This window comes from Beta vulgaris, chromosome 8 (assembly GCF_026745355.1).
Source record: "Beta vulgaris subsp. vulgaris cultivar EL10 chromosome 8, EL10.2, whole genome shotgun sequence".
Classification (NCBI taxonomy): domain Eukaryota; kingdom Viridiplantae; phylum Streptophyta; class Magnoliopsida; order Caryophyllales; family Amaranthaceae; genus Beta; species Beta vulgaris.
In genome coordinates, this window is record NC_079209.1 from 15008582 (window position 1) to 15024653 (window position 16072).

A 16072-nucleotide genomic window follows, 5' to 3' on the forward strand; every position below is an offset into this window, starting at 1 on the left:
TTATATATAATAATTAAACTGGAGTAGACTGGATTTGGACTCAAGAAAAAAAATTCGAACGGAATTGGAGTGAACTCGAAAAAAGTTCGCATCGTATTTGGTTTCAATTTTACGAGTCCAAAAAACTTTGGAATAGATTTGAATTTGGCAAAAACCAATCGAGTGTAATAATCAACCTCCACCCCTTACTCCTACCTATTATATCTCACTAAGAGTTTACTTTATTTTTGAGGCTCATGATCCTCGTACAATTGAACCACCTATGTTTAATCAATGGCCCAAATTAGTCTTGAATTAGTTTGGACCACTTATTGATGGGCACAGGGATGGGCACAGGCTGAAGATACTTATTTGTTATTTCCGACATCATCACATTCACCAAATGCTGAATTGGTGATGTACATCAGTGTATCAACTTAATATTTTACGTTGCTTTTGGCTGCGCTTTCAGTAAACAACGCAGAAGCGAAATCTCATCAAAAAGCCCAGGAGAGAAAATTCCCAATCATGGTTACGCCTATTGTTCTTGCAACCACCATTTTTACAGCCCAATCAACTGCGTTCTTAGTTACCCCGAAAACAGAAGCGCAAATAAAGATTAGAAATAGTGGATTTATTGCAGCTGCTTGCTGTACGAAAAGTTTTAGTACTTTTCCTCTGAAGGAGAGCTCTTTCAGTGGACATCACACCCCAAATGCAGTTAAGTTCTTTTCTTTTTGTTTAATTTGGACAGTCAAATACGTACAGTTAAGTTTCATCTTTCCACGTTTAAATTGATTATCTTTGGTGGGCTAAATGTTTGTTTTCTTTCATTTAGTATTGATAAACTTAGCATAATAAGAATTTTGAATATTAACAATAAAAATAAAAATGTAACACAATGATAATAATAATATAATAAAAGTAAGGAAAATTTACACAAAACCACCTTAAGTTTTTACTTATTTAGAAACTCCCACCTTTATGTTTTTTTTTTCCCAAATCTCCACCTAAACTTTACAAAACCATTATAAACTCCCACCACTTAACGGATTTTGCCAAACTCCTTTAGTGGTGGGACCCACATCAGTCATTTTTTTTGGTTTTTCCCTCGAAACAACTCACGTTCCCCTTCTTATATAAGAGAATATCCCTCCAACACAAGCAACAAAGGGGGCATATCTCCTTCTGATAAGATGTGGGTGAAGGGATCAAAGGGTGAAAAGGGAAATTCTCTTATATAAGAAGAGGAAAGTGAGTTGTTTGGAGGGAAAAACAAAAGAAATAACTGATGTGGGTCCCACCACTAACAGAGTTTGGTAAAATCCGTTAAGTGGTGGGAGTTTATAAAGGTTTTTTAAAGTTTAGGTGGAAATTCAAGAAAAAAAAAACATAAAGGTGGGAGTTTCTAAATAAGTGAAAACTTAAGGTGGTTTTGTGTAAATTTTCCTAAAAGTAACTTGACTGGTTATGTTTGGTTTTTTATTCTTTCTTTGGTTTGAAATTGTTTATTTGGTGCATGTATCGTAAAATATGTCTTGAAATGTTTTACTGGATCATGACTATGTCTGGCTGTGTGCAATGGGATCCGGGAATTTGAGTAAGAGGTAGGGTAATATTGTCATAATATGGTACTAGTCTTATATGCACGCTATGCGTGCAAAATCGCTATTAAACCTAATTAAATTGCCAAATTTCATCTTGTATTATTTACAGATAATTATTTAGAACATATTCATAGTCCAACAGTGTAATAATGTATACAATTTAGCTATGTAGTTTATTTCTCCCAAAATTTTCACATGCAAATGCGAAGGTCGATTAAAATACATCATTATTTTTTACATGAGCGTAATTCTAATGTACTACCTCCGTTTCTTTTTAATTGTTACACTTACAATTTTCACGCATGCCAATGTAAAACTTTGACGATATATATCTCTAATTTTGTATTTGTAAAAATTATAAAAAGTACATATTAATAAAATACATACGAAGACGAATCTAACAAGACCCCACATGAATATATTTTTATTCACGTATAAATCACAAACGATGGTCAAAGTGCAATTTGTGAATAGTGTAAAATGTCAAAGTGTAACAACTAAAAAGAAACGGAGGTAGTATATATAGTAATTTATAATCCTTATTAATATGTATGTTGATAACTTCATTTCTATATTTATTTATAAAGTCACTCCATCTAGTTTTACTTGTCACTTGGTTAAAAAAACAAACCAACAGTAGTCACATTAAAGAAACGGTATTGGATGAATTGTAATTCCCCACAAAGATTGAATTTTTTTTTAATGAATTATGATTCCTTTACTAAATTATGCTTTTTAATTAACCAACTTGTTGTCTATTAAGTACATATATGTCATTCTTTTTTAATTAGCCAACTTCACATTAAAGCATAAAGAAAAAGTAAAGTGATTGAGAATTACCTCTTGCATGTGATTTTCACTCTTACTCCTTTTGTTTTTTTCTGCTCTTCTGATTCGTTTCATTACCAGCTGAATACTATTAGCAAACCAATAAATATATCAAATTATCAAAAAAAAAAAAATAGTACCTTTTGAAGAACAAAGTAAATAAGAAAATAATTACATTTTGAATTGTTTTTTCCGTTGAGGATTGCAATTGCAAATTGATAGTACTGTTTTATGTTTACACATAATGGAGAAGAGGAGATGAAGAACTTTCAATAATTTTGAAGCATTTTACTGGTTTTGGAAGTTGAAAATTGACATTAGATTTGATCGGTTAATCATGGGAGTTTCTCCCACTATTTTAGGGATTTTAATTTTTTTTTAAATTGTTTTGATAATTTGATTGTAAATTCCACGGTTAATTGGGTTTTAAAAACATGAGAAGTTGGTTGCTTCCTTATCTTCCACTATTTTAGGGATTAAAATTTTTTTATTTTAATTATTTTGATTTTTTCATTGTAAATTTTACAGTTTATTGAGTTTCTAAAAAACCAGAAGTTGGTTGCTTCCTTGTTTTCATTTTCTTTTTATTTTTTAACTTTTTTTTGGTAATTTTCAATATTTAGTGAGGGTAAAACAGGGGTTTCTATATTTTGGTGTCCCCCATGGGTTGCCTTATAGAATAGAGATAACTAAAATAAAATCATGTCAACCAAATTAAATTTTAAAAGTTATAAAATTCAAAAAAACCTATAAATACTGTAATACAAGAAACTTAAAATTGTTTATGAGGAATTCTACAAATTGTAAATTTGTAATTGATCATCTTATTAGATTACAATTATTTATGCAGAAGAATTTTGTTAGCTTGGTTAAGTTGGAGAAGACATTACTATTAGATTACAATTATCTCCACTTTTATTTTGTGTCCTTCATAAAAAAAAGTAATTAGAAAACCAGAAATATGGCTCTCTTGTTTATTCTTCTTAGTTTTGAAAAGTCGCAATTTACAAATACATAAACACAAAATCTTTGATTTACAATTATAATATAGGTGAAAAAAACAAATGAAATGAATTCAAGACAAAAAAAGGATGAAGAAACTAACTTTATCTACACTGCATAAAAACTGCACAAGCGAAGCACCCAAGCACTGTCCACTTCTCACAAGAATACCCGATGCTAATTTGTCAGATGAGTATTTTAAAATACATCCTTTAATTATTTGGATATCTATAAGAAGATTAGTAACATAAGGATATTTAGAATAATTTCGTTGCAGCATATGAGTATTTTATAAAATTTCTGAATATTCTTAAACTTTTCACTAACCATTTGAGCCCTTTCTATGGATTTCAATTTTTTCATATTTTTGATTTTCTTTAATCTTTCGTAATGTAATTATTCTTTAGTTACTATTTCTTCCCTTACATTATAATCTATTTATATCAATGATAAATGTCTCAAAAAAATGTTAAATGATATTATTAATATATAACACATAAAAATTTGACACAATACAAAAACAAATAAGTTTGTTCGACACTATTAAATCATTTTTACTTATTTGTACACCTCTAGTTATACTTTTACAAATATCATTTCAAAAGAACTCGTTTAAAATTATAATAAAAATCGTAAAAGATTTGTTAAATATTAATCCATCAATACTTTATTTTATTTTATTTTTCTTGTTTTTCTCTAAGACTGTTGAGAAAGTCTAATGTTTTCATGTGATAACTATTCACAAATAGGGAAATAAGGGAAAAAAGAGTGAGAAAAGGAGAAAAATAAATGAAAATAAAAGAAAAATGGTTAGAAGAAAAAGCAAGTGTACAATATAAGCTAAGTGATTAGAAACGGAGTTGGCAAAAAATTTCTACTCTTTTAAACAAAGGCATGTACCGAAAAAGTCTCTCCCTCAGCGGCGCTAGGGTTTGAGTGTTTCGAAGTCGTGGTTTTCCACATCTCGGGATCGATAGTTCGAGATTTCTGATCCCTAGTGGGATTGCTTGGATTTTTGTGATGGATGATGACATAGCAGCGAAGGTTTCCAATCTTAAAATAACGGAGGAGGAAGATCAATTGATTGCCCTAAACGATATTCCGGAGGACCAAAATCACCAGGACTTATCCTTAGCTTTGGTAGGGAAGGTTTTAACTGGTCGTTCCTATAATGTTGAAGCTTTGAAGAGGACCCTTAATCAGATATGGGTGATTTCTAAACGCGCACTTTTACGGTCAATTGAAAATGACTTCTTCGTCGTTCAGTTTGCGTGTAAACGGGACAAAGAGAAGGTTCTAGCGGGCCGTCCATGGTCTTTTGATCAGAACCTGGTTATGCTACAGGAGATTGAAGAGGATGTGCAGCCCTCGAACATTGTTATATGAAACTCTGCCTTTTCTGGGTACGTCTGTATAATTTGCCGCTACGAAGTCGGTCGGAAGCCCATATTAGGTTGATCGGAGGTAGTCTTGGGAGGATCATCGAGATGGATTCTGATGGAATAATATGGGACAAATCGGCCCGGTTACGCATATTACTGGATGTAACTAAGCCTCTTCGAAGGGTGCAGAGAGTCGCATTGAAGGGTGGTACTTCGGCCCTTATTGAAATAAAATATGAAAGATTACCCACATTCTGCTATATGTGTGGGGTGATTGGTCATATCTAGAGAGATTGTCTGAAGGCATCGGAGGAAAACAAGGAGGATGAGAAACAATGGGGGTCGTGGATTCGAGCTTCACCCCGACGTGGTCGTCAAAAGATCGAAGAGGAAACTAAGGCTTTCTTGAAGGGAGCTCGGGTTCTTGATTTTCTTGGGAAAGATTCTGAGGTGGAGGTTAGAAACAAAGGGGGGAAAGAGGATGTGGAAGTACTCCAGGAGCGCTCGGCAGCCAAGGGAGATAATATGGTGTAGGAGGCTCCAGCGCTTTCCCAACAACAAAATGAGTGTGGGCGGGTAATTGTGGGCGAAGGGTGTGAAAGTTCCAAGGAGATTGAGTGGGTCTCTCCACAATGTATGCATGGGGAGTTGCGAGCGGATGCCATGCAAGTTCTGCCTCTCTTAAGTGGTAAGTCCCCAACTTTTCTCTTTGAAGCAGGATCGGGTAAAATTGCGAAAAAATTTAAGAAAACTAAAATAAAGACCCCTTCTAAAAAACGAGGTGGTGATATAACTGTTGATGCCCATTTTGACGTTTGTAATGAGTTGGACGTGGGTGAAAAACGTAAATTTGTGGATAATATGTTTGTAGATGATGAGGTTGACTTAGTTGAGAGTGGCAGTAAGAAACAAAAAGTGACAGGAACTAATATGGATGGCAATGACTTTGGTGTTGTCGAGGCGGAGGTTGGGCATAGCCAACCCCGCCGGGCATTTTGAATATAATATGCTGGAACTGTCAGGGTATGGGTAACCCTTGGACAGTTCGACAGATGAGAAGGCTTTGTTCTTCCAATACCCCCGACATACTCTTTGTGTCGGAAACAAAGGTGACGAAGGCTGTAGTGGAGCAAAAAAAGGAAGTTTTGGGTTTTTCAAATGCTACTGGTGTCTCTAGCATCGGTAGAGCTGATGGTTTGTGCCTATTTTGGAAGGGTGAGACGGTTTCTTTCTCGGTTGTGTCGTTCCCTCAAAATCATATATGTGGAGATGTGGAGAGTCGGGGAAATGTGAGATGGTGTTTTGTTGGTATTTATAGGTGGCCGGAGGAGGAAAATAAATATGAAACATGGGACTTGATCAATTCTCTCTGTGCAGATTTCGAGGGTCCTATTGTTTTTGGTGGAGATTTTAACAAAATTTTAAGTTATGACGAGAAGGAAGGGGGAGCATCTAGAGAGAGATGTGCTATGGAGGGGTTTCGTGAGGTCCTCTCTCGGTGTAGCCTTGGTGAGTTGAGGTTTGTAGGGCAATGGTATACTTGGGAAAGGGGGAGGAGTCCGGAGACTCGTATCAGGGAACGGCTGGATCGGTTTGTGGTGTCGCATTCGTGGATGCAATTATTTCCTCAGGCATACATCAAGCACACATTGAGATATGGCTCGGACCATTCTGCGGTCGTTTTGAGAGGGGATGTGAGTCGGCAGATTCATAGGGGCAGTACCGGCTTCTGGTTCGAAACAAGTTGGCTTCTTGATGCCACTTGTGAAGAGGTAGTGCGAGGCGCTTGGGCCAAGTCGTCTGGTGGGGTGATTATTGATCGATTAGGAGAAGTGGCTCGAGAGCTTAAAGCATGGAGTAAAAAGGGTTTTGGAAACTTGGGGAAACAGATCCGAAACACTGAAAAACGGTTGCATATGGCACAGAGCGAACCGATATCGGAGGAGAGTTGTTAGGCCTGTTGAACTTTGGAGAGGGAGCTCGACTCTCTGCACGCAAAAAATGAGGCCTACTGGTACCTTCGTAGCCGGGTAGTTGAGGTTAAAGATGGAAACAGAAACACATTATACTTTCACCATAAAGCTTCGCAGAGAAAAAAGAGAAATAATATCTTCGACATTCGTGATAGATTTGGGGAGTGGCAGACGGAGATAGAGAAGGTCGAGGTTGAAGTGGAACACTATTTTGACTCCAATTTTACCTCGTCAGGCCTTCTATAGACTGTTTACAGGAGGTTCTATAGCATGTTCGGAGTTCGGTCACCCAAGAATATAATGATCTACTGCTTCGACCCTATACTAAAGAAGAGATTTTTGCGGCCTTGAGTGAGATGCACCCCTGCAAGGCTCCTGGACCTGATGGTATGCATACGATATTTTATCAGAGGTTCTGGCACATTATTGGAGATGAGGTATTTAATTTCGTGAGCAATATTTTGCATAACTATTCATGTCATGGTAGTGTTAATTGTACTAATATTGCTCTCATCCCAAAAGTTAAATCTCCTGAGTTTGTTTCTGAATATAGACCGATTAGTTTGTGTAATGTGCTATATAAAATAGCTTCTAAATCTATTGTGCTTAGGCTTAAACAATTCCTCCCTGCAATTGTAACTGGGAACCAGAGTGCCTTTGTCCCTGGGAGACTGATTTCTGATAACTCCCTGATAGCACTGGAAATTTTTCACTCTATGAAAAAGAGAAATAATAGCAGGAAGGGTTTAGTGGCGATGAAGTTGGATATGAGTAAAGCCTACGATCGTGTGGAGTGGGGTTATCTGCGTAAGCATCTATTAACGATGGGATTTGATGGCAGATGGGTGAATTTGGTAATGAGTTCTGTGTCTTCAGTGCAGTATTCGTTTATCATCAATGGCAGAGTCTGTGGTTCAGTTTGTCCTTCTAGTGGCCTTCGTCAAGGAGACCCTCTTTCCCCTTTTTTATTTATCCTTGTCGCTGATGCCTTTTCACAAATGATTCAGCATAAGGTTAATATTAGGGAGCTTCATGGAGCCAAAGCTAGCCGGAATGGTCCAGAAATATCTCACCTTCTTTTCGCAGATGACAGCCTCCTTTTTACGAGGGCTACCCGACAGGAATGCGGTATTATAGTTGATATTCTCAACAAGTATGAAGCAGCATCTGGTCAGAAAATTAACTATGAAAAGTCGGAAGTGTCCTTCAGTAAAGGGATCAGAGCTGAGAAGAAAGAAGAATTGATTGATCTTCTCCATATGCGGCAAGTTGACAGACACCAGAAGTATCTTGGTATCCCTACCATCTGTAGTGGCTCAAAACAGGTAATTTTCAGGGATCTTTTAGATAGAATGTGGAAGAAGCTTGAGAGGTTGGAAGGAAAAACTGTTATCTAGAGCAGGGAAGGAGGTGTTTATGAAAGCAGTTATTCAAGCATTGCCAACGTATCTCATGGGGGTTTACAAAATTCCTGTAGCTATCATTCAAGAATTTCATTCGGCAATGGCTCGGTTCTGGTGGGGTGGAAAGGTAGATGAGCGGAGGATGCATTGGTTGAGCTGGGAGAAAATGTGCAGGCCTAAGTGTATGGGTGGTTTGGGTTTCAAGGATCTCCGAGTTTTTAATGATGCTTTACTGGGAAAACAGGTTTGGCGCCTATCGCATTACACAAATTCTCTTTTGAGTCGTGTTATGAGGGCAAAATACTATCCACAAGGGGACATCTTTCAGGCTTGGTTAGGGTATTTGAATAGCTATTCGTGGCGGAGTATATGGAGTGCCAAAAGCCTTGTGAGGGAAGGCATGATGTGGAGGGTGGGCGACGGGAAATCGATTGATATTTGGAGTGATCCATGGGTTGGGGATGCCGATGGAAGATTCCTTGTGAGTGAGAAGGTTGCAAGCCTGAATGTTGTTAGTGATCTGATAACAGAAAATGGGTCGGAATGGAGAGTTGATGTGATAGAACGAAACTTTGTGGAGCATGACCAAAGATGTATCTTAGCTATTCCGCCGAGCTCTAGAGTTTTACAAGACACATTGATGTGGGCATACTCAAAAGACGGTAACTACTCTGTGAAAACCGCTTACATGCTCGGAAAAGGGGGAAACTTAAACGATGTTCATAAGGCTTGGGGAACGTTGTGGAGTATGGAAGTCTCTCCAAAGGTGAGGCATTTCTTATGGCGTGTCACGACAAATTCACTTCCAGTGAGAGAGGTCCTTAGGGAGCGCCATTTGGTAGAAGATAGTGGCTGTCCGAGGTGCGTGGGTGAGGTGGAGACCGCCCAGCATGTGCTGTTTAAATGACCATATGCTACGCGGTTTTGGGAGGTGCTGGAGTGCGGTGAAATGATGCGCGGGGTTGAGGGTGAAGGGATGTGCGAAACTATGGTGAGATGGGGACTGATGGAAAAGAAGAAGGTGCAGCGAGGGTGTTATTTGATGTGGAATTTGTGGTCTGACCGAAACAAATTGATCTACGAAAACTCTCGCCCCCCATTCGAAGTGGTCTGCCAGCGAGTGAGGAGGCAGGTGGATGAGTTTAGCAATTACTCCAGCCGCATATATGGAGGGCAGATGAAGCAAGGGAGAGCCAGCCCGTCGCGATGGATAGCTCCGTCTAGGGGTGTGGTCAAGTTAAACTCCGACGCAAGCCTTAGTGCAGATGGTTGGATAGGGCTCGGTGTAGTGGCGCGTGATTCAGAGGGAAAGGTTCTCTTCTCGGCGGTGAAACGAGTAAGGGCGTACTGGCCCGTGGAGGTGGCCGAATGCAAAGCGGTCTATATGGCTGCACGCCTAGCCAAGAGTCATGGAATGCAAGAGGTGATTTTTGAGTCGGATTCCCAAGTGGTGACTAATCGACTATCAAGAGATGCGGTGTGCTTTTCCGATCTTGATGCGATCCTAGGGGATGTTTTTGATATTTGTCGTGATTTCAATTCTGTAATTTTTTCTCATGTTAAGAGAGATGGGTATACTGTGGTCCATAATCTTGCTAGAATAGTGCCGTTTGGCGTGGAACAACGTTGGGAATCTCATTGCCCAAGTGATGTAGCTCCGTATGTTTTAATGGACACTTTGTCCATGGATTAATGAAATCACGGTTCCCCTCAAAAAAAAAAGAAAAGGAGTTGACAAAAAATAAGGATTCATATGATTAAAAGAAGTTTTATTGAATACCCGTATGTAGGAGGATTTCGTTTGGAATACTCCAATGCATGGTAATTGGATATCTTTTGAAATACCAACGTGGTAGTAGATATTTTTTCAATAGTCATTTGTCAATTTGGCTGAGCCACCGAGCCTACCTTCCACCCATCCATTACCATCAGTCCAAGGCTCTATCGCTACTAACAAGTCCAACCTATGGATGACAACAAATCCTGAATTCATGGATCTAAATCCATTTTATAGGATCTAGGTCTATCAAATTTTGGTCAAGCGAAACTGGATGGAATCTGGATCCAGGATATGGTGGTTTTGATCTGGATTCTACTAGTGGACCGTTTTCTATTTTGAAATATTTCAACATATATATAGTTACATGATACTTCCTCCGTTCCATAATAAGTGAAACACTTATTATTTTAGAACGTTTCAAAATAAGTGAAACATACCTTAAATGGAAAAAGGAAAGTTATAAAACGACAAGAATACCATCACAAACTTGTGTGGTTTGCTTTTCTCTCTCCTCCTTTTGCTCATGAATTACCTATTGCTTCCCCCTTAATTGTTGCGCGCCCAAAACCGCAACAATAGGCAACTTTTTGACCGCAACAATAAGCATTTATTCTACTAGTGACACCACTAGAAATGAGGATCAAAAGGACCCAAGGGGGAGAGAGAAAAAAGAGAAGTGGTTGAGTTTAGGGTTTATGTTAATCCACAGTTCTCCACAAGTATAATATACTTCACACTTCTCTCTCTATTTTTTTAATTAGGGGTAACATGTGCTACATTTGTTACTAAGTGGCTCAGTCAATGGTTGTATAGTGCTTGAAAATAAGGATTCTCTTACTGAACTTCTATTCATCGCCCCAAAGTATTTAAAATCTCCCCAAAAAAAAGTTGAAATTACATCTCTAATCTTTGCCTTCTTTTTCCTAAACAACCACCACCACCCACCACCATCCACCTCACTCCACCACCATCCACCTCCTGCCACCACCACCCCATTGCCACACCCACCCACCAGCAACCTGGAAAAAGTTGAAATTTTTTTAGGACGATGACGGTGAACGTTTGGCCTGGAAGTTTGCTCCATGGGGCGAACATCTGGCCTGGACGTTCGCTCCATGGGGTAAACTTCTAGGCCAAACGTTCGCCCCATGGAGCGAACGTTTTGCTTGGAAGTTTACCCCATGGAGCGAACTTCTGGCCTGGACGTTTACCCCATGGAGCAAACTTCTAGGCCAAACATTCACCCCATGGAGCGAACGTCCAGGCCAGACATTAACCCATCTTCCTAAAAAAAATTTGCAGGCTTCCAGGTGGGTGGTGGAGGAGGTGGCGGATGGCAGTGGGGAGGTCGTTGATGGCGGGTGATTCCAGGGGGTAGCAGGTGGTGGTGGGTGGTGTGGAAAAGAGGAAGGGTAAAATAGTCTATAAAAATAAATTTGGGGCGATTTTAAGTAATTTTGGGGCGATGTTTAACAATCTTCTTCTCTTACCTTTTTCTGCTATTCCAATCTAAAATACGACCCGCAAATATTAGACCTAAAAATTATGTGGATTGTGATTCAAACAAAATTTTTCTCCTAACCAACTGAAAATAAAATACTACTTCCATCTTAACTTAAAATCCTTGTATAATGCTTTTCCACCTTTATTTCTTTCTTTTCCTCCCAGTAAAGTTATATAATTTCAACGTTTCGAATTACTAGCTATACTTTGACTTGCACGCTTATCGATGCACTACTTTGATTATTGATATCTTTAAATTTTTTTTGACAACAATAATGATATCGTTAATTATGTATTAGAGTAAAGTATACAAATTTAATTTTTTTAAAATGTACATTGAGACGAATGCAACAACATATTACATTATAACATATAACTTTATATAATAGTAAATAATGCAGGGTCAGATGAATACTGGAATTTTCAAAGAGTAGCGAGTGACTCGAAACGAAGGAAGTATGAGTTAGGACACTAAGTTTTGCAAACTAAGTTTAGTAACTCATTATATATTGACGTTTTCAAATTAAGTACAAAATATTTTTACTACTACATTGAACCCCATAATAGTTTGAACCTAAACTTTTTTGTTTGTCCTAAATTAATTTGGACACTTCCACTTCTAACATGGTCACACTATATTAGTTTTCTAAAAACCCATTGTCCCACACTCTATCTCTATCAATAAAAAAAATTATCCAACCTTTTTCCCATCCAATAAAAAAAGTACCCCACCTAATCAAATCAAATCTAATCTACTTTTTCATAAAATAACATATAATAAGCACAACAACTTATCACCTTAAATTGCATGTCTCATAAAACGTTTAATTCTTCATGTGATGGAGGTATCTTGTTTTTATATGTACTAGTTGCTTGTAAGATAATAAGGTTATTAAATTACATTGCATATATGCTTTGTTTGTGCAAACAGTTTGTGGGTTAAAAATATTTGCTACCAACCAAGGTAGAAAAAATTGATTAAAAAAATCGATGGTGTAACTATTTGAGCCAAATCATTTTGTTATCATCTACAATGTATTTGCATTATTCAAATTAAGTTAAATGTTTTCAATATATTGAATGTCAAGCTATACGCTAATATATTTAATGCTTTTTCTCTTATAAAAAAAAGATATTTGATGCTTTACACTCACAATTTTGGTCTATATATAGTTGTTTGAAGGTAACAACAATAATCGAATAAGGGAAGACAAATACATTTAAACATGGTATATAGAAACATAAGCTAAGTAGATTAACATATATGTATATTGTTGAGTTACAAAATATGACAAGAGTCTTTGCTATGAACAAGGACTCAATGTGAGCCTTTATGTTCCTCTAAAAAACCATTGGATCATTGTTATATAGAAGTATATTATAACTCCACCGTGCCTAGTACCAAAATGCATTAGTAGCAAAAGATGTTAGGACGATTGTGAGTGAAGGTTCTCTCCATCTAACTATGAGAATAGTTGTATAAGAATACAACTAATCGACAAAGCTTAAGGTATTGGCTTGCAGATCTTTGCAGAGTTTATTCCATTATGTAGCAAGATAGCTTCTACCAACAACAATCAACAAAGTTTTTCGTAAACTTATAGATATAAACGCTTCTTGAAATATAGTTGAGGAAAGAGAAAAAATAATTCCTTAGCATTCACTTTTTTTGTCATAACATTAAATTCTTTTTTGTTTGATGTGGCAACATCTTAACTAATGCGTCCCTACCCCTATTGTTCGTTTTTTGTATATATTAGATATTATTAGGGACGTAAGGTATATTAGTGAAAAACATAAGAGTAAACCTTTTATGTTTGATGTTACTTTAATATATTGGTGAAATATATATGAGACCGTGGTGCGTACATTATACTATCAACGTCTCAAACCTAACTCTAGATCAAACCTACATCCCTACCTCTCGATCTCTATCCTTCTTCCTATGTGTCTATTTCTCGATCTTTATCCTTCTTTCTATATTCCCTCCATTTCATAAAGATCTTCTCTCTTTGCGTTTAAGTGCGTTTCTAGAAGATCTTCCCTCTTTTACTTTATTCCTTATTTGGAATTTTTTTCCCCTTTTTACCATTCATGTCCCTATCACATGGTCTACTATTACATTATTAATTCAACTTTACTTCCTTTCCCTCTCCTACTTTAACCCCTTTTATTTGTTAATTTATCTTAACCCTTTTCCCTCTCCTACTTTACCCATCCCCACCCCACACCCCACATATGGATCCTCATTGGTATTTGTAAGAACAGTAACAAGGAATATCTTTAGGAAACAGAGGGAGTATGTGGTTTTGTGATTATAGAAGATCTTCAAAAGTGCTCCTCTATCTTTGGCCTCCTTTCTTTCCGATTGTTGTGTTTTTGTAAATTGTATAACGTCATATACTACATTATCTATATCTATTTTACTTTCCCTTTCTTTCCTTATAACTCGTCTTTTATGATTTTTTGAAGTTATAAAAATTCTCCTAGAAGAGATTTTTATCTCATTCCTAGTTACACTCTAAAAAAAGTCTATTTAGACTATGCTTCTCTTCCACCCTCTTATCTCAATTTCTTATCCTTACCTCGACATATTTTTTACTCTCTATGTATCACGCTTATTTAATTACTTGGCTTTGAGATTCAAAATTCTCAACCTCCTTTCTCCCTCCTCCTTTTCAACCAATATTTTCTAGCTTCACAAGTAATATGAAATGATCATTAACATTATTTATCTCTATCTTAATTACACTTAAACATAATCTAAGTTAATACCATCTCTTACTCCCTCTTCTTTCTCTCATCTTCATCCTCATATCTTCCCCTTCCTTTTTACCCTTACCCCATCTTGATTCTTGCTCCTCTCTTCATCTCACTCTATTTGTGAATTAATTTTTTCAAATTTTCTTACTTACACCTAAATGTAGTCTAAGTTAAGACCACCTCTTACCCCCCCTCCTCTTTAATTTCTCTCATCTTTATCATCACTTCCTCCTCGATATTATCCTTTTTATCATTACCCCATCTTGATTCTTCCTCCTCTCTCCATCTCACTCTATTGTTATCTATTTGTGAATTAAGTTTTTCACCTTTTCTTTCTCTTTATAGCCTTTACCATTACCATTATCAGTACCATTACCATTATCATTACCATTACCATTACCATAACTTTATCTTCCTCTTAGAAGTATTTTTTATCTTCTTCTTATTACACACTGAAAATAGTCTCATTAGACATCCCAGCTCTTCCACTATCTTATTTCAATTTCTCATCTTTACTCCTGCAGTCTCTTTCACTCTCTATATATCACGGTTATTTAATTCTATGGCTTTGAGATGTCAAAATTCTCACCCCCTTCCCCTTTTCCAACCAATATTTTATAGCTTTACAAGTTATAAGAAAAGATTTATTAATGTTATTTATGTCTGTCTTAGTTACACTTAAATGTAGTCTAAGTTAAGAACATCTCTTACTCACTCTCCTCTTTCTCTCATCTTCATCATCACTTCCTCCTCGTTCTTCTCCTTTTTACCATTACCCAATCTTGAGCTTTCCTCCTCTCTCCATGTCATTCTACTGTTATGTGTTCGTGAATTAACCTTTTTACCTATTTTTCTCTTTCCAACAATTACCATTACCTTTACCGTTACTTTATCTTTCTCTTAGAAGTGTTTTGTTTTTGTCTTATTCTTAATTACACTCTAAAAATAGTCTCTTTAGACTCTCCATATCTTCCACTCTCTTATTTCAATTACTCATCTTTACCCCCGTCCATTCTCTTTCACTCTCTATATATCTCGCTTATTTAATACCATGACTTTTGAGATTTCAAAATTCTCGTACCCCTCCTCCTTTTCATCTAATATTTTGTAGCTTTAAAAGTTATCGGAAATGATTTATTGATGTTATTTATCTCTATTTTAATTAAACTTAAATGTAGTCTAAGTTAAGACCATATCTTTACCCCCCCCCCCCCCCCCCCTCTTTCTCTCATTTTTATCCTCACTTCCTCCTCGATCTTCACCTTTTTACCATTAGCCCGTCTGGTTTCTTCCTCTCGCCATATCACTCTTCTGTTATGTGTTTGTGAATTAACCTTTTGTCCTTCTATTTCTCTTTCGAGCAATTACCACTACCATAATAATTACCATTATTTTCTCTTTCTCTTAGAAGTGTTTTTATCTTATTTTTACTTACACTTTAAAAATAGTCTTTTTAGACTCTCTATCTCTTCTACCCTTTTATTTCAATTTTTCATCTTTACCCCCGCATTCTCTTTCACTCTCTATATATGACGCTTAATTAATTCCGTTGCTTTGAGATTTCAAAATTCTCGTCCCCCTCCTCCTTTCCGACCAACATTTTGGAGCTTTACAAGTTATCGGAAATGATTTATTAATGTTACTTATCTCTATCTTAATTACACTTAAATGTAGTATAAGTTAAGACCATCTCCTACCCCTCTCCTCTTTCTCTCATCTTCCTCATCACTTCCTCCTCGATCTTCTACTTTTTACCATTACCCCTTCTTGATTCTTCCTCTTCTCTTCATCTCACTCCACTATTATATGTTTGTGATTCAACCTTTTTACCTTCTTTTTCTCTTTCTAGCAA

At 36.7% G+C, this 16072-nt stretch overlaps 1 protein-coding gene across 3 annotated transcripts in view; it reads left to right on the forward strand.

The window, feature by feature from the left end:
• The first annotated feature begins 252 nt into the window (after nucleotides 1-252).
• LOC104901069 ((3S,6E)-nerolidol synthase 1) overlaps nucleotides 253-16072 on the forward strand; it is a 60574-nt gene continuing 44754 nt past the window's right edge. The window contains exon 1 of one of the 3 annotated variants that reach the window (XM_048637674.2): nucleotides 253-699. In XM_048637674.2, the coding sequence (XP_048493631.1) occupies nucleotides 508-699 (192 nt within the window). In that variant the 5' untranslated portion in view covers nucleotides 253-507. The remainder of the gene's footprint in view (nucleotides 700-16072) is intronic. The other 2 variants (XM_010688616.4, XM_010688615.4) reach the window with 2 other exon arrangements.